General features: G+C 40.2%; 1 protein-coding gene across 7 annotated transcripts in view; it reads right to left on the bottom strand.

The window, feature by feature from the left end:
• The window catches only part of SLC10A7 (solute carrier family 10 member 7), a 153,994-nt gene that overhangs the window by 13,495 nt on the left and 120,552 nt on the right, over nucleotides 1–19,947 (bottom strand). For 4 of the 7 annotated variants that reach the window (XM_056361625.1, XM_056361591.1, XM_056361598.1 and 1 more), the window contains 3 exons: nucleotides 14,156–14,321; nucleotides 11,123–11,174; nucleotides 9,565–9,638 (listed from right to left, as the gene is read on the bottom strand). In XM_056361625.1, coding sequence (XP_056217600.1) covers nucleotides 9,565–9,638; nucleotides 11,123–11,174; nucleotides 14,156–14,321 — 292 coding nt within the window. Of the gene's footprint in view, nucleotides 1–8,505; nucleotides 8,648–9,564; nucleotides 9,639–9,864; nucleotides 10,904–11,122; nucleotides 11,175–14,155; nucleotides 14,322–19,947 lie in introns of those variants that run through there. The other 3 variants (XR_008825824.1, XM_056361617.1, XM_056361610.1) reach the window with 3 other exon arrangements.

Raw genomic sequence — 19,947 nt, 5'->3', positions numbered from 1 at the left:
CACAAAGTGATAAAACCAAACATTTGACAGGGAGGTTTTATAAGGGATGGGTGAGACATGAAGGGAGTTTGGAAGAGCTGCAGAGGAAAATTGCAAGATGGAGAGCTATCCTAGCTCAGTCTGGAGGTCTGCGTGGACCCTCATCTTCAAAAAGCATTTTCACCTTCGTCCCTCTCCTTGGGAAAGAACAATTATTTACCCGAATATTCAACAAGCCCTTGCATTCCATTACATGACTTACCTCTTTTGGTGGCCTAGAATTATTGGGAAGGCTCTGTACTGAATCAGAGCAGTGTGGTCACATATGGGCCATACAGTTATGCTAGGATGCAAGAATTTCACTGAGACCCACACCACGTTGGAAGAGATTGGATGGTCTAATAGTTAAGTAAAGAAGGAGAAGGAAGAAGAGAAATGAATGAGAAATAAAGTATTTCTTTTGCTATAACAAGAACTAAAAAAGAAGAAAACCTAATATGCTTCGAATGCTTTCATTAATTCTTGTTCTTCAGATAGCTGGCTCACTATACTGCTCAGAGGAGCAGTAATTTAAGTGCAATGTAAATACAGTTACTAAGAAACAGCACATCTTGATACTTTTTTTTGATATTTTGCTTGGTAAGTTTTAAGTAAATAAAAATGTAAAAGCTGGGAGGGAAGAGAAAGAAAGTACAGTTTGTCTATTTCTGGGTTTTCAACGTGTGCATTCAGATTAGAAGTGATGTTTAACGAACACAACACAGGCAATCTTACCAGATGCTAACAATGAAACATTTAACACCAACAACTGAAGACTAGTGCTTTAGACTCCAAAACACCTCCACCTGTCTGACAATATGGTAGTAGCAATTAGTTAACAGGGAATTAAAGAATTAATTGAACCACCATAAGTCATATTTTAAAGGTGACCTATCCTTAATTTGGCACCACAACGTGGGCACAGCAATGTTGTAAACTTTTCCTCACACTTCAGTGCTGTTTTTTTTTTAATTGCTTGGGTATCAGTTCACTCTTCATACACGTAACTTACTCAAGGCACAGAATAAATTCTTCCTTATAATTCACTGGCAATATCTAAGCTATGACATTTAAACCAATGAGATACAAACACTTCCTTCCCTTCTTTATAATTCTTGTAGCCAACACTTTTTGAATATTTAATAGATTAGACCTACTAATGAAAGGAATTCTGGACAAAGAGATTGACAAATGTTCTAAAAACACAAAGCTGCGATTTGGTTAATTTGATTATTTCCTTGAACATTACTGCCCTTTCCACACAAAGCTGAGGCTAAGATTTCTTAGCATTAAACTTTTGATTATGTGGATTTTATTTACACATATTAAAAAAGCCATTACAAACATGTGTTATAGTTGTTCTAACTGTATTTGCAAGCACAAGCAGGAAAGGGTTATGCTCCGAACTGTTTCATACTACCTTTTAATTAGATTTTTTTAAAAGGTTTTATTCCTTCTGAAACCTTGATGCAAAGAAAAATTTGATACACAAATTCATTATAAATGGTAAAACAAGAAAACACTTCTTTTCATAAAGAAAAAAGTTAGGAATACTAGCTTAATTTTTCCTTTAATTCTCTCTTCATTTGATTTCTGTGCCCAAGAAAGGCAGATACGAGGCCAGAAAAGCCTTAATGCTCCAGTCATTCGGGAAGGCATTTTGAGAAAACGGCTCACTACCTAGAAATACTGAGGGATACTATTTCTGAAATTCTGTGGACTAGGGTTATGTGCTTGCTGTGGTCATGGCAGCTTTTAGAGGAGGATCCCTCTTCCAGATTCCCAAAACTATCCTGTAATAGGAGATTTCTAAATTTTGCTGCTGCTGTTGATTTTTCACATCTTTGCACCCACTGTTTTAGAAGCGTCTGGAGTCAGCAGCTCAGACTGGCTGCCAGAAGGTGCACTGAGAGCTGCAAATGTAGATGCAACTCTCTCAGGGAGACTCAACATCATCTTCAATACTTGCCAGCTTTAGTATGGGTGACACTTGTAGCCTCTGCCAGCTTGAGGTAAAAAAAAAAAAATCTTGAGTCATGTCCAAACGTGGATCTTCCCAAGGGTAACCTGTCAGCTGTCTGCTGAATATAATGTAGTTTCTTAAAGTAGGTAAATTAACTTTAACTGTTTTTGGTGGGGAGGGAGAGCTCTTCTGTCATTATCATTTTACAGATGAGTATGTGTGTTTATTTTTTTTATTATTATTATAAAGAGGTATGAGCTTGCTGTCATTAAAAACTGGCAATCTGGTTTTTAGTGTCTGATCCAATTACGTGTACATCTGGGAAGACACACAACCAAATAAATAATTGGAGAGGTGCAACTCTGAAATGACAATTGTTATTCATCGATCTCTTTCTGCAAGTCAAGATTGAGAGATGTAAACTTCAAGCGAATGAGATCTCCTGGGTGAGATTCTTCAGTTCAAACACAGTAAACAACTGTTGTCCTCTGATGCACATTTTAGTACTGCTGGAGGCAAACTTTCTAAATATTAATAAAAAACCTATACAGATGAAAAGGAAGCCTTGGGAGCCAGTACAGAATTTCTTGCCACATTCTAAGCCTAATCAAAGAAACATACGTTTCAGGTCCAACAGGAAAGGAGTTTCCCTAATTTACTCTAGTATTCCCCCTTCTGGAATCACAGAGAGGTCAAGATTGAGTAAATTGCAATAGATTGAACATGCTCTATTGCGAATCTGTGATTAGAAAACCAAAGGAGAATCAGGTACTTGGTGTCCAAAAGCCACTATAACTCACCAGATTATACCATTTCCTACTTTCGGAATGGCCTGCCACCACCTTTCCTTCCCAAAAGTACAGCCCCTAGGGATGCTCTGGTGTGAAGGAGACAAACAGGGGGTGTTTGCCCAGCCACGTATATGAGTAGCAAGGGAAAATAAAAGAGATGCTCTGGCATAGACTAACTCAGTGACAACAGCCTACACAAAACTGTCAGTTTGATTTCTTGTGGAGATAGCCCCTTCAAGTGGGTGGTGGCCTTAGTGTTACAGAAATGCTTACACATGCAAAATGATATCTTACCATGGCTGGATTTGTCCATGAAAGCAGGAAACATTCATGCCATTCATACCATACCATTTGGTTTTGCTAGTATTCTGACATAGCAGCTGTACTGGAAACAGCAGCATTTCCTGGCATTCTTTGGGGTGTATCGGGAAGGAAGACATACCAATTACATGGTAATAACCTGACCAATAATATCATTTGATAAGAACTAAATGTTGGTTCTAGAAGACTGCTGAGCTAGGAAAGGCAATCCAGCTGCCTTCAACTTGGGCTACAAGAAAAAAAGATGCAAACATGAGAGAAGTGCAGTATGTGCAGGTGCTTCTGCTCTCCCTACTGTCATATCATGTAACATGAATCCCTCAGTACTTATTTTCCAGGGATGGAGAGAGGACAAAGAGAAGGGGAATCCCAGAGCTGAGGAAAAAGCCCAGGCAATTCCTTGCTGCTGAAGCCCCTTGGGATCCCAGAAGCTGGAACACGAAAGAGTTTCTAACTCTCTGGCAGTAGTGAGGGGTACATATTGGCCCAGACATGGCCTCCATGACACTCATTCTTTCAAGAATATTCCTCCCATCAGCCTCCCTTCTGCCCCAAGGGTCAGCACCCACCAACTCTAGGCAGAGCAGTCACTAGATCATTTTCACTTATATCACTCTACCAGACATGTAGGGAAGAAATGAGAGTAAAAGTCTGTAACAAGTAAGAAAATACGCAAATTCAAGCAATAGTAACACCAAGAAGTATGACATGACACCAGCAGTAATGTCTCCTGTTCAACACTCATAGGAAAATTTCGAAAGTAAAAGAGAGTATCAAAGGTCTTACTCTTGAAAACTTTCAGAGAGCAATTAACCAGGATTATTTTCTAGATCTATATGTAAAAGTCAGAGGAATTATTTACACACTTATAGCTAGTCACAGTTAGTACCCTGATGAATAATCAATCGCCTTAAAGGACAATTATCTGCCAGGAACTGAGAACCACCACCACATTTCAAAAATACCAGAGTATAGCCTGAACACTCACTTAGGGAAATGCACGCAATTTTACCATCTTACTTTCTATTCAATTATTAAGAGATGCCCCCTTTTTAAAATCAAAATGATCTATCTACCTTTTATCTTAACACTAGTTAGAACATTTTGGCATTTTTTCTATGTAAAGGAGAAAGGCGATTATCACCACAGAATAAGAGTCTGTGCTTTATTAGTACAGCATTTCACAGAGTTTGGGTGCAGGAAAAGAACGGATGAAACAAAAATCCAGCTAATATTAAACAGCCGTGGTTTATGCTGTATGAATATATTGTTTATCTCCGAAAAATGTTGTAAGGAGGTATCTGTAGAAAATATGAGCAAACGATAGATAAGATGTGAGCAGACTGGAGCTACATGTGAGCACGATGCACTCTGTCACATTGTGCAGCTGGGGAACACGGGGGAAAGCACGGGCTGACTAATCCATAGCCCAGATGATCCGTGCACAGACAATTTGAGTTGCCTGTGAATCTGCTTGTGCATTACAGCAGGCTTTTAAGAATTGTTCAAGTACAGAATATCAGTTCCATACCTGTGCAGTAAGAAGCTGAGTATTTAAAAAAAAAATCTGAATGAAATTAAAACAATAGGAAAAGTTTGTGCTTTGGCTTTTATTTGCAAAGTTAGCTCTATTTCCTTAAAGTATTTTGTAGCCTAGAAACTTTGACTGCATTACTTTAAGAATCCCATGGTGAACAAACTGCTACGCTGATAAATCTAAATGGGGAAAAATGTACTCTGCATCACAAACAATGCCCTGGTTTTATTATAAACCAACAAAAATAACCCCGTCTTATTTTTTTACCAATCTGCTGCTCATCATACCTACAGTACTAACATTTGCACTTCTGGTAGCCAAAATAGGTAGTGCACTCCATTTTTTGCTGATAAAATAATTTTACATGGTAAATACAAAGAATTAAAATGGTTTTTTACAGTTCTGCATTTTACCTTTGGAGTTGTAACTTCTAGCTAGCAATTCCCTCTCTGCAAAAAATAAAATAATGTTCTGTACTTGGCTGTAACTTTTGTTTAAGTGCAAGCAACAACTGTGGTATTTTTTTAGATAAGCCACACTGATAGCTTTGCACTTCCTTGAGGCCTCTTCTCACTGAATGAACTCCAGGGAATGGCATCATGTCGGGCTTTCCAGATGGATTATGTGAAGCCATAGCTCAATGTCATTTTCAATAGCAGGGCTCATAATTAAAGGTCAAATAGTCACTTCATCTGCAATCAATCAATAGAAGAAGTACTAATACTAAGTACTAATCAATCAATGGCAAATGCACTAATAAAAGCCATGCATCAAATGTCCGCATATGTATGTGCCCACATGTACCGTGCATATATGTGAGTAGGGCAAAGGAGAGAAAGAGAACAAAGTGTGGATGAATATGCCAGAGGGCATTGTGAATACTATATTTATCTTCTCTCCTTGTAAGTTTATATCCTGCTTCACTCATTAAGTGAAATACAAATAAATATTAGTTTTTCTGTGTATGTGATGCACTGTATTCAAAAAACTGCCAAAGCACCCAACTCTATGCAGAAATACCAGCTTGTGTTCCTAACTAAGAAACGCAAAGGCACTTACCCTGTGTAATTTGTCCCTACACAAACATGCCCTGCACTCTGATCTTTGAGACAAAAAGTGTGTCAACTGTTCTGTCTACAAAATAAAACCCAGCATATGGAAACAGCACTCATCTCCATGCAGAGCAAGCGCTTATTCATGGATTCAACAGTGGAAGTGGCAGTTGGCCTCATGAGCATGCACTGCATGGGAATTAGTTGGTTTCATAATATGGTGTGGGAGAAACTGACTTACAAAAGTCTTCTCATGCCTCTCCTATTACCACTTCTAAAGCTTTAAAGCTGTCAGCTCTTCTCCCATTTTAGTCGGTGCCATTCTAAGCTCCCCAGGGAATGGGCCAGACGTACCTATTTGGAGTTTCACCTGCCAAGCTGAGAGAAATCAGTTTCAAAGCGAAAGAACAAGTGTTGGGGGGTCATTTATACACTACCACTGGAATCTTGAAGACAAACAAAGCAGAGCTCCACAACGGATGTGAAACCAGACCCTGAGCTGTGTTTGTTCTTTCAGGCATTGTAATGACGGAGAGGGAAAAACTCTCTCTGCTACAAGAGAACAGAAGGTTTCTCACTGCACCGTTTATAGCAAACACCTCCGGACAAGCAGAAACGTGACAGAACAACAAAAGAGTAAGGGCCAAAGTGCCTGCGTCTGTTCTCATTTCTGCTGAGATCAAAGTGGACAAGACCGTGCTGTGTAAAGATTTAACTGTCATTCAGAAATGGCTGATCCTTAAAAACAAATTAGATCTACTCTGCTTCCACCTTCAGCCAAGCAATAAATGCTCGCTGCTCTGGTGAACATTCCTGTTTACATCACCAGCTCAGGGGCATGCCTCATCGCACTACAGCTTTATAAAACCCAATCATCCCTGTTTACCTAGAAATGTGTGTTTATACAGCTCTATCTTATCTGCGTCTGGTAAAATACCAGCGGTCTCAAAACTAGCCAGCTTGAATCTGATACACAGCAGGCACACCTACGTCGTGCACACATGGTGTAGGGGTGCAGACAGGAGTGGTGGGACCCTCAGGTTTGCCAAAGATGGGCTCCCAGGGACTGCCAAAAAAGAGCATTTCCCCATCAGGGCTGGTGCTTGATTCAGGACATGCTGCTGCTGGTCCCACACAAGACAAGCCTGGAAGCCTCAAAGAAATGCTGACAAGGCTGAGCCCCAGAGATGGCATACGGCATGGGAAGCACAGGTCCCAGCCGCCCAGCGATCTCAACGCAGGGCCTCAGCAGGAAGGAAAGGTAGTGCAAAGCCTAAGAATGAACTGCATCTTCTGACTAGCCACCTAGAAGGTAAACTTGCTTTCCATGAGATGCCAGCTCTACAAGGATGAAGGTAAGGCAGTCTGTCCTGAAGCTGACAAACACAACAGTCTGGAGGCAAGAAACAGTCCCACAATACTCCGTTCCACCACCTACTGTTCCATTTCAACTTGCACACTTACCCATGAGACACCTGTATTAGCAGGGTAGAAGTATGTATGGCTAGGGAGAAGCTGTAGGAGTCCTTGTAGTCAAGGTGGCCAAAGTTTTGGGGCTTTTTGTGTGCTTCAGCAAAGAAAGCTGCAAAATACAAAGCTCGACTCATCAGTCTATGCTAATGAGCGCAGTAGCTTGGAACTGAGAAAATGTGAGCCAGAAAGTCAACAAGCTAGGAGCATCAAACTAGGTTCTTCTAAAGAAGAAAATAAAATATAAAAAGGAGAGCATACTAGCAGAAGTGAACTGACTCAGCTGTGTGCACAGGATGCAGGTCAAGACAAGCTGCATAAGGATGCTTAGTAGAGTGCGTAAAAGAAATGGAAGAATCCTCATTTTTTTCTGGGTGATGGCAAGTCCCTCTAGGACTTAAATATTGAAAAAGTCTGTGCGTATTTTCTTAGTGTCATGGCAAGCTGCAGAAGTTCTCAACAGAGCGTATATAAAACTGTTTTCACGGGGAGGAGACTTACACATTTGTACTGTTAAATACAACCAGCTTCTCTTTTGTGGTCTCACAGGTGTGTCCTAAGTTTATACACACCTCCAAATAGCAAGTATGGTAGTGTGTTATGACTAATTTGTGTGGTTGCTCTCTAGAAATGTAAGTGTAACTGTCCTCCCGAATACAAGCTCATCTATTAGTTGAAGCTTCAGTTTTGTAGAACATTTGGGGGAAAAGACCTAACATCATTTAACCTATGTTCTGCTCCAAGGCAGAGTCAACTCTAGCTATCTGATTCCTGCCTAAGGCTTGTCTACAATGATAGGGGAGTCAAGACATCAACAAGCAACATATTCCACAACTAAAGTGTTTTACATGAGACAGGTTTCCCTGATTGTTAGCTGAAATCATCATAATTGTAACAAAGTCCTTCCCTTCTCAAAGTCCACTGTGAAAGAGTTACTTTTTTTCCTCCTTTGCATCAACCTTTTATGCATTTGAAGATCACAACTGTATTTCCACTGTCTTTTCTCAACAATCCCAATTGTTTCAACCTTCCTCTGTGGTCACTTTTTTGAGATCTGTGATCATTCATGGCACTCTCCTCTGATCTCTTTCCAGTTGGTCCACATAATTTTTGAATTGTGGAGCCCAAAATATCATGCAAATGTCGAAAGCCATACCACGCTCAAGCCAGACAACTTTTGCTACTTTTCTGCAACCCATGAGACTGTGTGTGAAAGGAAATTGGGTTAGTTTGGTATGATATGCATTTGACAAATCTACGAGGCTGTTACTCATTTCCTTGTTTCTTCCTACACTGTTACAATAGTTTAATTATTTGTTTCAGTAGTTTTCTACAAAATGAAGTTAAACTCACTGATCTATAATTCCTTGTCCCCTCCTCGTTTCCACTGTGAAAAAGAGGCATTATGTTTGCCTTTTTCTTGTCTTCCAGGAACTCCTTCACTTCCCACAGACTTTCAAGGGCACTTGCTAACAGTTCTGCTGCACAGGCCTGGCTGAAGCAAAGAACCCTGAGATGAGTTTTGCTGTATCAAACTGACTTGGAAAACATCTCACCTAAGTCCCGACTTGTTCTTCCGCTGTTTCAGGCTGAGTTCTTACCTTTGTTATTGACACTAGCTGTGTTTCTCTTTGACAGATACAGTCTTGAAAAGGTGTATATTCAGTCACATATACTTTATCAAACACATGTTTTCATATTTTGAAAAACAGTAAGAATATATTCTAGTCATTTCACTAACTGAATATAATGGATGAAGCAGTAGCAAGTGGCTGTAAGCATAACTGATTTAGCAATATTCTGTGAATATCTATCAGAACATCTTATCATCACTAAAGTGTCGTAAGTGACAAATATCTCAATGATGTTTTGATAAATGAATTCTAATAAGCAAAACTACCCAAAACATCGGCAGACTTAAAACACATACATTTTGCTCATGTTAAGCAAAAGACAATCTTGTCTATTTGTGGTTTCTGAATATACTACATGCTTTGACTTTCACTTGTACATCCCAGCTTTTAAGATTTTACTGTGAGATTGGGCAGATAATTCCTTACAACCTCTTTAGTAACAAACCTGAAATTTTATCAGTATTGGATTAGGTGACAAACCAGAATAAGAACAGAAAGAAAAATCCAGCTTTTCATAAACAAGGTGGTCTTACTGTATCAACCACTACAATCTCAGCTGAGTGAGAAGACTATTTTGTCTGCACCATAATAAGCATTTATTTTATCTGTGCAAGAATATTATCCTACTAAGAGTATCATACTGGTAGCATTACTTGTCACACTAAAACCAAAACCATTTAAGCAGAAAAGCCAGACACCACCAACATTATTTTTTTTTCAAGACAGCAAGGTATGAATGTTACTGTTGTTTTGCTCAAAAGCTTATCTCCTGACTTACCCAGGGTGAGGGATTTGTGTGTGGAACAGAAAATGATAGCCACTGTGTCTGCTGGTGTGAAACTAGAGTTATTCCTAGAAAAGAAAGAGTTTTAATAACCTTTGATAGCGAACACCTTCTTAAAACATCATCGAATGTTCACATCACTTTGATCAGGTCTAGTGACAGAAATAATTCTACCCACAAATGAACAGTAGTGTTTGATTTTTTTTTTTTTAAAGCAGAATTGTTTCTCAGTTGTAGCAAACTCTCTAATGAATATGCTCCTGTGTGAAGGAGAGGAATTCAGAACACATGGTATGCAGGACACAACTTTACTCCAGCCAAGGTTATTTTTGCAAACATGCTATATCACAGCAGTGACCAGCTTAACCCTGTAAAAAAAAAAGAGAATTACCTACAATTTCTTTTCCTAGTATGTAATGTTAACAAAACGCTCAGTTTAGATAGTGTGTTGAGTCTGCACTATAAGCACTGCTTAGAATATGTAGTTATCTTTCACTTCAGAGAAAAATTGCATCTAAGGGTTTACACACTGGGAGTAAGGCCAGAAAGGGTGGAAAAGTGACATACACAGAGAGGTATACAACTGGCCAATGGATCACCCTTTGGTCCAAGTTAGGAATCATTTTATGAGATTCTAGATATTTACCATGCTGAGTTGGTTATTATGGCATTTTAGATTTTAGTGTTGGGACGTATCTTCCCCCCAGGTTAAGACTGGCAATTCAAGTTATTTAAAAATGCCTTTTAAGGTCAGGGGGTGATCTTGTCACAGAGAAATTTTCCTGTGGCACTAAAAAAACCCGTAAGTAGCTCTAAGACATTGCACCATTCTTTGTGATTCTCCCTTACAGATATTCTATAATTTATATAAAGCATATATCTGAGTCTGCTGTATTGTGGCACCTTCCGTTCAGCAGAGCACTGCTAAAAAACCTGCTCCAGTAAGCTAAAGTGAGAGGACAGTGGTGAATACTCTGACCAGCTCAAGTGATGCATTAAGTATCACAGTACTGTTTTTTAGAGAAGTGAATGTACAACTGTTCTTCCTGGTTGATATTTTAAAAGAAAAAAAAAAATAGCTCTACCAAACATTAGTTCAGGACAGCTGTCTTTTAAGAATCACCATATAAATGTAACAAATTTGACATATACAGAGCAGAGTAAATTGCCAGCCCAGCAAATGTATCTTGAGATGTAAAAAGTCAAACTGAGTTCTCTCTCTCATATGTCATCAGCATGTCTGCAGGGCAAATTATACCTTCAGTGACATCTGTGCAAATCCATTTTTTTCAGTGGATGAGGTATAGCAGTGATTGATTGAGATTTAACAACTCTGTAATTAACACACAAGAAAGGACAGAATTCAGGTCCTGCTCTCTTAGCCTATGAAACTCTAACAGAGAAAATGCAGTAAGGAGAATATGAAATGCCAAAATGAGGTCATCCCTGTTCAGAAATCTGCCCTTCCACATTTGCATAAACTGTAGCAACCAAATCAAAGATATCACACAAAACAAATATTCAAAGGTTCTGACTCAGCACATTCAATTACCTTGTAGAGAAGAGGAAAGTCAGAAACATGAAGCTCATCTGAACAGAAAATACTGAAAAAGAAACAAGTTAAAATTAGACTTAGATCACAGAAGTAAAGATCACTTATATCTCTGCAATTGCTGTGTACGTGCCTTTTGCCCCCACACAACAGGTCAGAAGCTAGACTGGACCAAGTCTGTCTGGAGAAACCCAATGACAGACAAACTTTAAACACTGTCTGGAAGAACAATACGTATTACTGCAACCAAGAAAGCCAGAGATCATATCGTGGCTACACAAAAGTTCTTCCCAAGGTAACTCTTCCGAATCAAGTATTTCTTGGCACAGTGAATGGCAGGACATTTCCCTACTGCATGCTCCACATCTCTCTGCACTAGTTTTGCTTATTGGGTTGACAGCATAAAACCTCTCAGACATGCTCTGGTTGCCAAATATTTAAATTTAGCCCCTTTCTATTTAACAACGGAAAGTACAATGTGTAAGCAGGATCACAATAAATATTCTCACACACTGGGTATATTACTCTCCTGATGAATGAACACTATTAAGAGAAGATCATCACAGATATTTTAATTCCCTCTGAGACAAAGGCTGATTACTGAACTGGGCAGTGTACATCAGACAAAGCAGCTTTCGTTCCAGCTCAGTCAGCTTTGGCTTCCCTGAGCATCCTGAGGGGAGCTCTCCTCTCTGCCAGCCCTCCTGACACCCACAGAGGCTGTGGGATGTTCCGAGCCCACCCTTGGTCTGGGGAGACGTGGGGAGAAGCAGGCAGCTTCCCCCTGTGCCATGAGTAGCTGCTGGGACTGCAGAGACTGAGCGTCATGCTGGAGTGCAGGAACTCCCCACAGAGCTGGAGAAGAAACTCTTGTGACCTGCACAAACCTTTTCTGGGTATTTGTGGGTTATAAGGGAAAGGCTTTTACCTGCAGCAGAATCTGAGGTGGATCCTCCTCCCTTTCCTTGCAAAACTTGTGAATGCAATAAGGCTAATGTGTCCCATAGGGCAGTGCAAGCCAAGACAATACATTTGATTTCGACCCCAGTTTACAACTGGGGGACGTGGCAGGGATATTAGCTATTACCAGTGACATTTTCCATTCTCTTACACACATTTCCTAGGATGTATAAATGTCACCTCAGCATGCACTTAATCCTTCCTTCACAAACCAAGGAAGCAATCCATTGTTCCTGAATTACATTATTTCTGCAACTAAGTACATTAATTTAATATGCACAGAAAAAAACAAAAGATCCCTTAATACATATAATTCTGTAAAGCAATAAGCATGCGTTGCTACCAATTATCCCCTGTGCGTATTTTGCTGTGGCTAGAATATTAACATAAAAATTACATAAAAACATTAATCAGCAGAATAATAAATGCAGTTTCATCTCAAACTCCTCGTGCTTATTTCACATCCTGGTATAACACAACACACACATCCAATAGCAATACAGAAACTTTTTCTAGAACACAATGTGCATATCCGTCTCCCCAAGTTACTTGTTTTTTTTGTTTTATAAATATTTTAGAAAAAAACAAATCTCTGATATGTTCCAAGCAGTTTCAATGCTTTTGTTAATATTCTTACTAAGACACTCCAGTTATGCACACTGGCAGTGAAAACATATATATAATGAATTTCAGTGTGTTGCCCTGCAAGTGGCATATATAATTACACATGGCACAAATGCAGAGTTGCCTTGTAGAGGAATAAAAGGACGGACAAGAAAGGCAATGGAAGCAACCACTCTACACCAACTGTTCAAGGAAAAACATGCCTTTTAAACTGAAAAAAAACCTTTGTTTTTTCGAAGTAGCCATCAGCACATTAGCAAAATTACTTTATTCTGAGTTTCTCTGCATGTTAAGTCAGAGTTTAAAATTTCCATATCGCTCTCTCTTGCTGACAACTCTGTAGTGATTTAAGTGCATCTGGGATGTGGTCTTTCTCAGGTGCCTATGCAAAGAAGTATTTCCTCCATTTGGAAAAGAAGCCCTCCTTAGCATGGCTTCCATCTTTCCTTTCAGAATACTGTATTTATACAGTACCATTTATAATCCCATGTGGTATTTCACACATGTATAGCGTTTCATAATAAAAAAAACCCTGCCATAATTAGGATAGAGTAAGAACTGACCCACAAAGGGCAGGGGCAAATTTCCTACTCACTTTAGCAGAGGCTGGATTTATAGAAGATACATTATTTTTATTAGACAGAAATATGTGCGCATACACATATTTCAAAGTAGGTGATGTATTGATTCCTTAAAATCTAACAGTTTTGAAGGGTATGAGATGTGTAGTTACCTCTCCCCCCAAGCAAAGTGAAACTCCTGTATCTGGAAACCCTGAAGCAAGACAGGAATTCCCTGCTGGGAGAGCAGACAGTGCCTGTATACCACTGCCTTTCCCTGGGAGGTAGTGAGTGATCTGCAAGTGTGTTTTTAACTGATGGCAAGGATACCACCTGTCTACTCTCATGTGTATGTTATTTAAGGCTGAATGACTAGAGTGCTTCTAAAACAAACTCTGCAATAAATGTGTTTATCCACAGAAATATATCAATGTACTCAAACTCCCAGCTAGCTTCTAGGTTTATTATACGGTAAAGAAGAACTATTCAAAAGTTATAACCATGTTTTGAATAACAGCTCAAACCCAAATCTTTCCTTTCTGTTTGGAATGCAACATCTGAGCATTTATAGTTGTTTAATAACTAAGAAGCCAAACCAGAATCGTAAACACTTGGAAAGTAATACCATGCCCCTTTAGAAAGGGAGGACCACTGAGCAATCCCGGGCACACCTGAATAGCGGGGTTCATCCTTCATCCCCCTCTAAATGCTTACTCAATCCCCTAAAAGCATCTGGCCCCTACAAAGTCTGGTAATCTGGTTTACTAGATGCATTAAAAGTACAAACTCTAGCCCCATACCAGTTTCCCCGCAGCCCCACCCTTTCCAGCACATATAACTCATTACACACCTGAAACAGATAAAAGAGGTGCTTTAAGGCTGAACTTACTTATGAACACTATTAAAATCAAGCTAAATTTATCAAGGTCAATATTTGGATTGGCGAAAGTATCACAGAATGTTGTGTAGATGATCATCAGGAGCACACAGCTGCTGATAGTGCCAAATGGAGGCTTCTTCCTTTCAAGCCAGTCCTTGATGTATCTTCGGACAATCTGAAACACAGAAACCAACAGGTTGCCTCTTTTCAAAGATGCAGGGAGCCAAGTTGGGCATCACAAAGTGAATCTGACAGCGGAAAGACACAAAGAGAAGAGAGTAATTTGGATGACGGCCACAGTGGATTTCAAAGCTTCCCTGCCACACAACTCTTCTTCTGGGGAATTTAACATTTGTAGTGCAACTTCCACTGGGCGTCCATAATGAGAGTATATTTTCAAGTACATTCAAATCCATCCTTAATCATGCCAAATGTTCTTTGCTAGCTGTCACTGAGACATGCCCATTAAGCCTCCCCAAAGTTTATCTCCTCTGCTGATACTAATGGATGTATGTAATTATCACAGTCCCCTTTGCATCAACAGACAATTCCAAGTGCAACTTTGGGAATCTTAAAAATCTGACATCTTCAGGAATTTCACGACGGCAGATAATCGAAAGTGATCCATGGAACATTTTAATATTTAAATAGCTAGCGATGCACCAGAAGTTTTTAATTAAATTATAACTCAAGCTTGAAAAGCAAAAGTGCATGTGTTGTGGGAGTTTAAATAATTCAGACTCTGAATATCTAGAGTTTTTGTAAATCCAAAGACAAATGCCATTTGCACGCTTTTAGAATACCAGAATTAACACATGAGAACAAGGAAACCTACTGTACTTAGCGGAACATTTGCACTTTCAGGAAACAGAATCTAAAGTTGTTTTTCAAGAATTTTTTAGAAACAACTATAAATTTTAAAGCAACTTCAACTTCAAATTATGCCAAATACTACAGGACTAAGCCTCGGCAGATACAATGCATCTATTTCAGCCCTGCCTGGGGAGTCGCTTTTAGTTTCTCTCTTTACTTTATATGGTTTGAAAAAACTTTTTAAAGCTTTTATCATACAGCTGTGACTTGTGTTAATTTTTCAGCAATCACATTATCTTGCTTAATTTCTCCTGAGACTTCCTGATGTTCTCTGTAACCATGCTCTTTCAGGAATAATAGCACAAGAACCTGAAACATTTCTACCAGAGGGCTCTAAAGTTGTCTTGTTACCTCCCCATAGCAGTACCATTAATAAACATCACCATTACTGGTTTAATAATACAGTATTTTTATTTAGAGGTATTCAAGATCGATATCAAAGCATCATCATCAATGCTACCATATGACCTTTTCACACACACACTGCCAAACCTGCGGGATTGACTTCACAGCTGTCAAGTTTTCCCCACTGCCTTCCCAGCTTGTTTGCAAGTCTCTCAATAGGGAAGTCCTGGAAGCAGCTATCCCAGTCACCACCAGCATACAGACTTCAAAGATCACATGGCAGGACACATACTAAAAATCTGGCACACAGGGTTCACGCAAAGCTAAGCAGGCTGAAGACCAGCACTTACCTCTCAGCACTTCTAAGTTTCCCACTTACGAAAAAACAACAGATTTACAGGAAACCATGTAAGGGAATGCTCAACACTCCAGTGAAAACACACAACTTTAAAATTTCACGCTTGCCAGATGTTAAAACAACAACTCAGAATATACAGCCAAAGTTCTGAAAGAGCATTCCATGGAGCTCCTTCAGCCACCTCCTTATAAGCCACCGGGTAGGAATAAGACTATTGATGAAGACAGACAAGAAAACTTCAGTGAAGACCCTTAGTGTCCAGTGTGAAAGACATCAAGAGGAAGACCAGATCTGTCTAATCTGAGCAGATTTGGGACTTTGTAATTATCAGAAGTAAAAAGTGAAGTCTTTCACCTCTAAAGTGCGTGGGTTTTAAGGAAGTTTTTAAAAAATCCCATATCCCCTAAATTAAGGTCACACTGGCAGAAAAAAAAAAGCTACTGAAGACCACCTATTTATTTATGGTCATTCCAGAAGATTTATATTGCAAGTAATGAGATGTGGAAAAAGAAAAGTGACAGTTAACTATGCTACAGTACAATTTATACAGGAGGTATTTATTACAAAACTATAACCTTGTGTCTGTACAAGGTATAATTATAACATACATGATAATAACAACTTTATCAAGGACTGACATATAAAAGAAAGAAAAGAGAGTTTAAAATGTAACTGCAAGCAGTATTTCCTCAAAATCCTCAATTGGCTGGTATCTTCTTTAAATATCCACCTCTATCTAGTCTGGAATTATTGTGAATCAACCACCATAAATACCAGTATGGCTTCTTACTGCACATTGTACTTTTTTAAAAATGACATAGTTGGACCCTGAAGAACTAAATTGTGGCTTCAGGAAATCATCTGATCAACCCAGCATCATACTAAACGTACACTGTAAAAACACAGACAAAATACATCCTCTCGTAGAATCCCATACATTTTGATCTTCTCACAAGGTTCAAGAAGATCTACAGTTTCAGAGGCTGAATCAGCCTACGATCACTGATTCAAGGTAATCTAAATTCTTGCATAACTTAAGAGGGGAGAAGTATGACCCCCTACAGGCATCTCTAAAAACTCAGCTAGATTTTTCACAAGGAAGGTCACGTCAGCTGATTCATTTTGGCTGAAAAACAATCCATTTGTTACTTATTCATGCCCTGCAGATCTCCTTCAGGACAAGGATGCTTTGAAAGCCTTTTAATTCTTAACCCAATTCTGTAACTTTTCAGGGTTAACACAGAACTTAAAACTAAAATTGTGAAGATTTGTAGTGAAGTAACAATAAATCCCACAAATACAGTGAAGACAACACCCAATAAAGTACAGAACCAGCCAGCCAGTGAATCTTGCTGTTCTGTGGCGCCAGCACTCTGATGGGAAGTCTAATAGAGGTTGAAAAGCCATGAGCAACGCAGGTGTAAATGATTACATAAAGAATCTCATAGGTGCTTTGGAGCCTGGGCAGAGATATTAAGATTCATTTGTCTGCAAACACAGCAAAAGCTAATACAATCATTTTTATGTGTTATGGCCTGTACGAAGGACACCAGACTTGGGCTCCAAACCACCGTGCCAGCCCTCAGCTGAAATAACGAAGTCCAGTATTTTGAAGCACATGCCAGTAGAACGGGGCACAAGGGAGGGACAAGCAGCAAACAAACAAGCAGTTGAGAAAACCTCTGAACTGAAACTCCTGTGAAAGGATGAACTTCCAGAGTGAAAGGATGAACTTCCAGCCTGGGGCAGAAGTGTGACTGACCAACATCCAAAACACATGCATCAAACGGGCATGCTGATGGAAAAGAGCAAAAAGGGGATGTACTGGGTTTCGCATGGCAAGGTTTTGGTAGTAGGTGGGCTACAGAGCTGGCTTCTGTGAGAAGCTGCTGGAAGCTTCCCCCATGTCTGATGGAGCCGATGCCAGGCGGCTCAGAGATGGGCTTAGCCTTGGCCAGCAGCGGGTCCCATCAGTGACAGTGGTAGCGCCCCTGGGATAACGTATTTAAGAGGGGGAAAGTTGCAGCTGGAGAGAGGAGTGAGACTATGTGAGCAGCAACTCTGCAGCCCCCCAGGTGGGTGCAGGAGGCCGGGGGGCTCCAGGCCCGGAGCAGCTCCTCCCGCAGCCCCCGGTGCAGCCCCTGGCGGGGCAGGCTGTGCCCCTCAGCCCGCGGGGGGTGGCGGGGGCAGATCCCCCCCGGCAGCCTGTGAGCGGCTGCAGCCCCGGGGAAGGGGCAGTCGGAGAGGCTGGTGGGGGGCTGCCTGCCGGGGGTCCCGGCTGGGGCAGGGCAGGGTGTGAGGGGTCCCCTGCGGGGGAAGGGGCGGCAGGGACAGCGTGTGGGGGGCTGAGGTGACCCCTGTTCCCCTGCGCTGCTGGGGGGGTGGGGGGCGTGGGGAGAGAGACAATCGGGAGGGAAGGTAAACCCAGGAAGAAGGGAGGTGTGAGGGGAAGGTTTTTATTTCTCGTTATCCTACACTGATTTGATTGGTAATTAATTAAAACTAATTTCCCCAAGTTGAGTCTGGTTTGCCCATGACAGTAATTAGTGGATAATCTCTCCCTGTCCTTACCTCAACCCAGAGCCTTCCAAAACGTCTTCTCCTTCCCCTGAGGAGGGCAGTGACAGCATGGCTTCGGTGGGCACCTGGCGCCCCACCAGGGTCAGCCCACCGCAGGGGAGTACCTTCAGATGCAGTAATTCCCCAGTGAAAGGGAATTCCTCGCATCAAAAAATGCAGTTAAAAACAACATCAGATGTATGTGTGTGTGTGTGGACAGGGAGAGGGAGACCGAGATATTGCAAGAATAATCATTATGTGAAACATAACAGCATTTTAAAACTTACTTTACAGGGGAAATGCTCCAAGATGCTACCATGTTGCAGAAAATGCATGCACAATTTTTAAGGTACGAATCTCAAGGTACAAAGGCCTTGCAGCCCATACCCCTGCAGAGACTCCTGCAGATGTAATTCTGTGAGGAGGGCCTCAGGGCCTCTGGGCCTGCGGTAGCGATCTCATCAGGTACAATAAACTGTAAAGTCTTTTGTGATTCCTTCCCTCCAACTATGGTTAGTGGACAGAAGACTCGAAAAGTAGGTGATATTTTATGAATAGCCTGCATAATGAAAAATGCTGATAAACTCATAGAAAAGTTACATGATACAAGAAATAAACACGTCCAGAAGGCAAATACCTCCTGTTGACTATGCCCTGGTAATCTCCAAAGGTTTTTGGAAAAGCATCAGCTCAAATTTCCTTCAAAATACAATTTGAGGCTCAAACTTTCCTCTTGCCCAGGATTTAATTTTTAAAAACAAAGCAATGTAATTACACATGAATTAACTGTAGTGTCCCCATTTCCATTTCATTCTTCTACCAGAATGGTTACATCCAGTGTTTTTCCTCCAGACTGCTCCGTATCCTGCCATAACCTCCCTGTCTAAACACCAGCCTCCCTAAGCAAATGGACTTACTGCTTAGATGCTTAATTCACCTAACATCCCCTGTACAAAGAAACACAATCTGCTACTCCAGCAAAACAGGTAAATAATGCTCACCTGTTAGAAGGTCATACATGAAAATAACAGAAGATCTATTACTGAAAAACAATTCACTTATCTAATCATACCTTCGTAACAGTCACACTGTCACTGTATACCCAGAGAAATTTGTCAGTAAAATACAACTAGGTTGTTTCCATATGACTGTTCAAGTGCTGGACATACAAGACAAAAAGATGCAATAAACAATGTAATTCATTAATGTTCATTATTAATTGAATTAAACATAGCAAGGAGCTCCCCCACCATCTATATGGAATAGAATAATTTCTGACATTTGTAATGCAGTACGTCTTTTAAAAATTATCTAGATCTTCAGCGTTTAAAAAAAAAATCCATTAAATGAAAAAAACAAAACAAAACAAACCCAGTGGAGATGGTTCCGAAGTCACTTTTTCTGTTTCCATTATACACACAAGAGTATCTCTTGGTATTTATTTACATCATCACACAAAATAGTTTTCCTTATTCTATCAACTCTTTTGGAGTGATTTAATCTTTAACAGAAAGTACAATGTTTTACTGCACTTCTGCTCCTCTTGTTTATTATGTATTGGTAGGTACTTCTAAATACCTGGGAAAAACACCCGGGGCTTTACCATTTCCACACAGTAACACAAGTGACTTTTTCCTTATGTTGAAACATACAAGGCAACAAGCTG

The sequence above is a fragment of the Falco biarmicus genome, chromosome 1, assembly GCF_023638135.1.
Source record: "Falco biarmicus isolate bFalBia1 chromosome 1, bFalBia1.pri, whole genome shotgun sequence".
NCBI lineage: Eukaryota > Metazoa > Chordata > Aves > Falconiformes > Falconidae > Falco > Falco biarmicus.
This window is presented reverse-complemented; position numbering and strand designations above follow the sequence as displayed.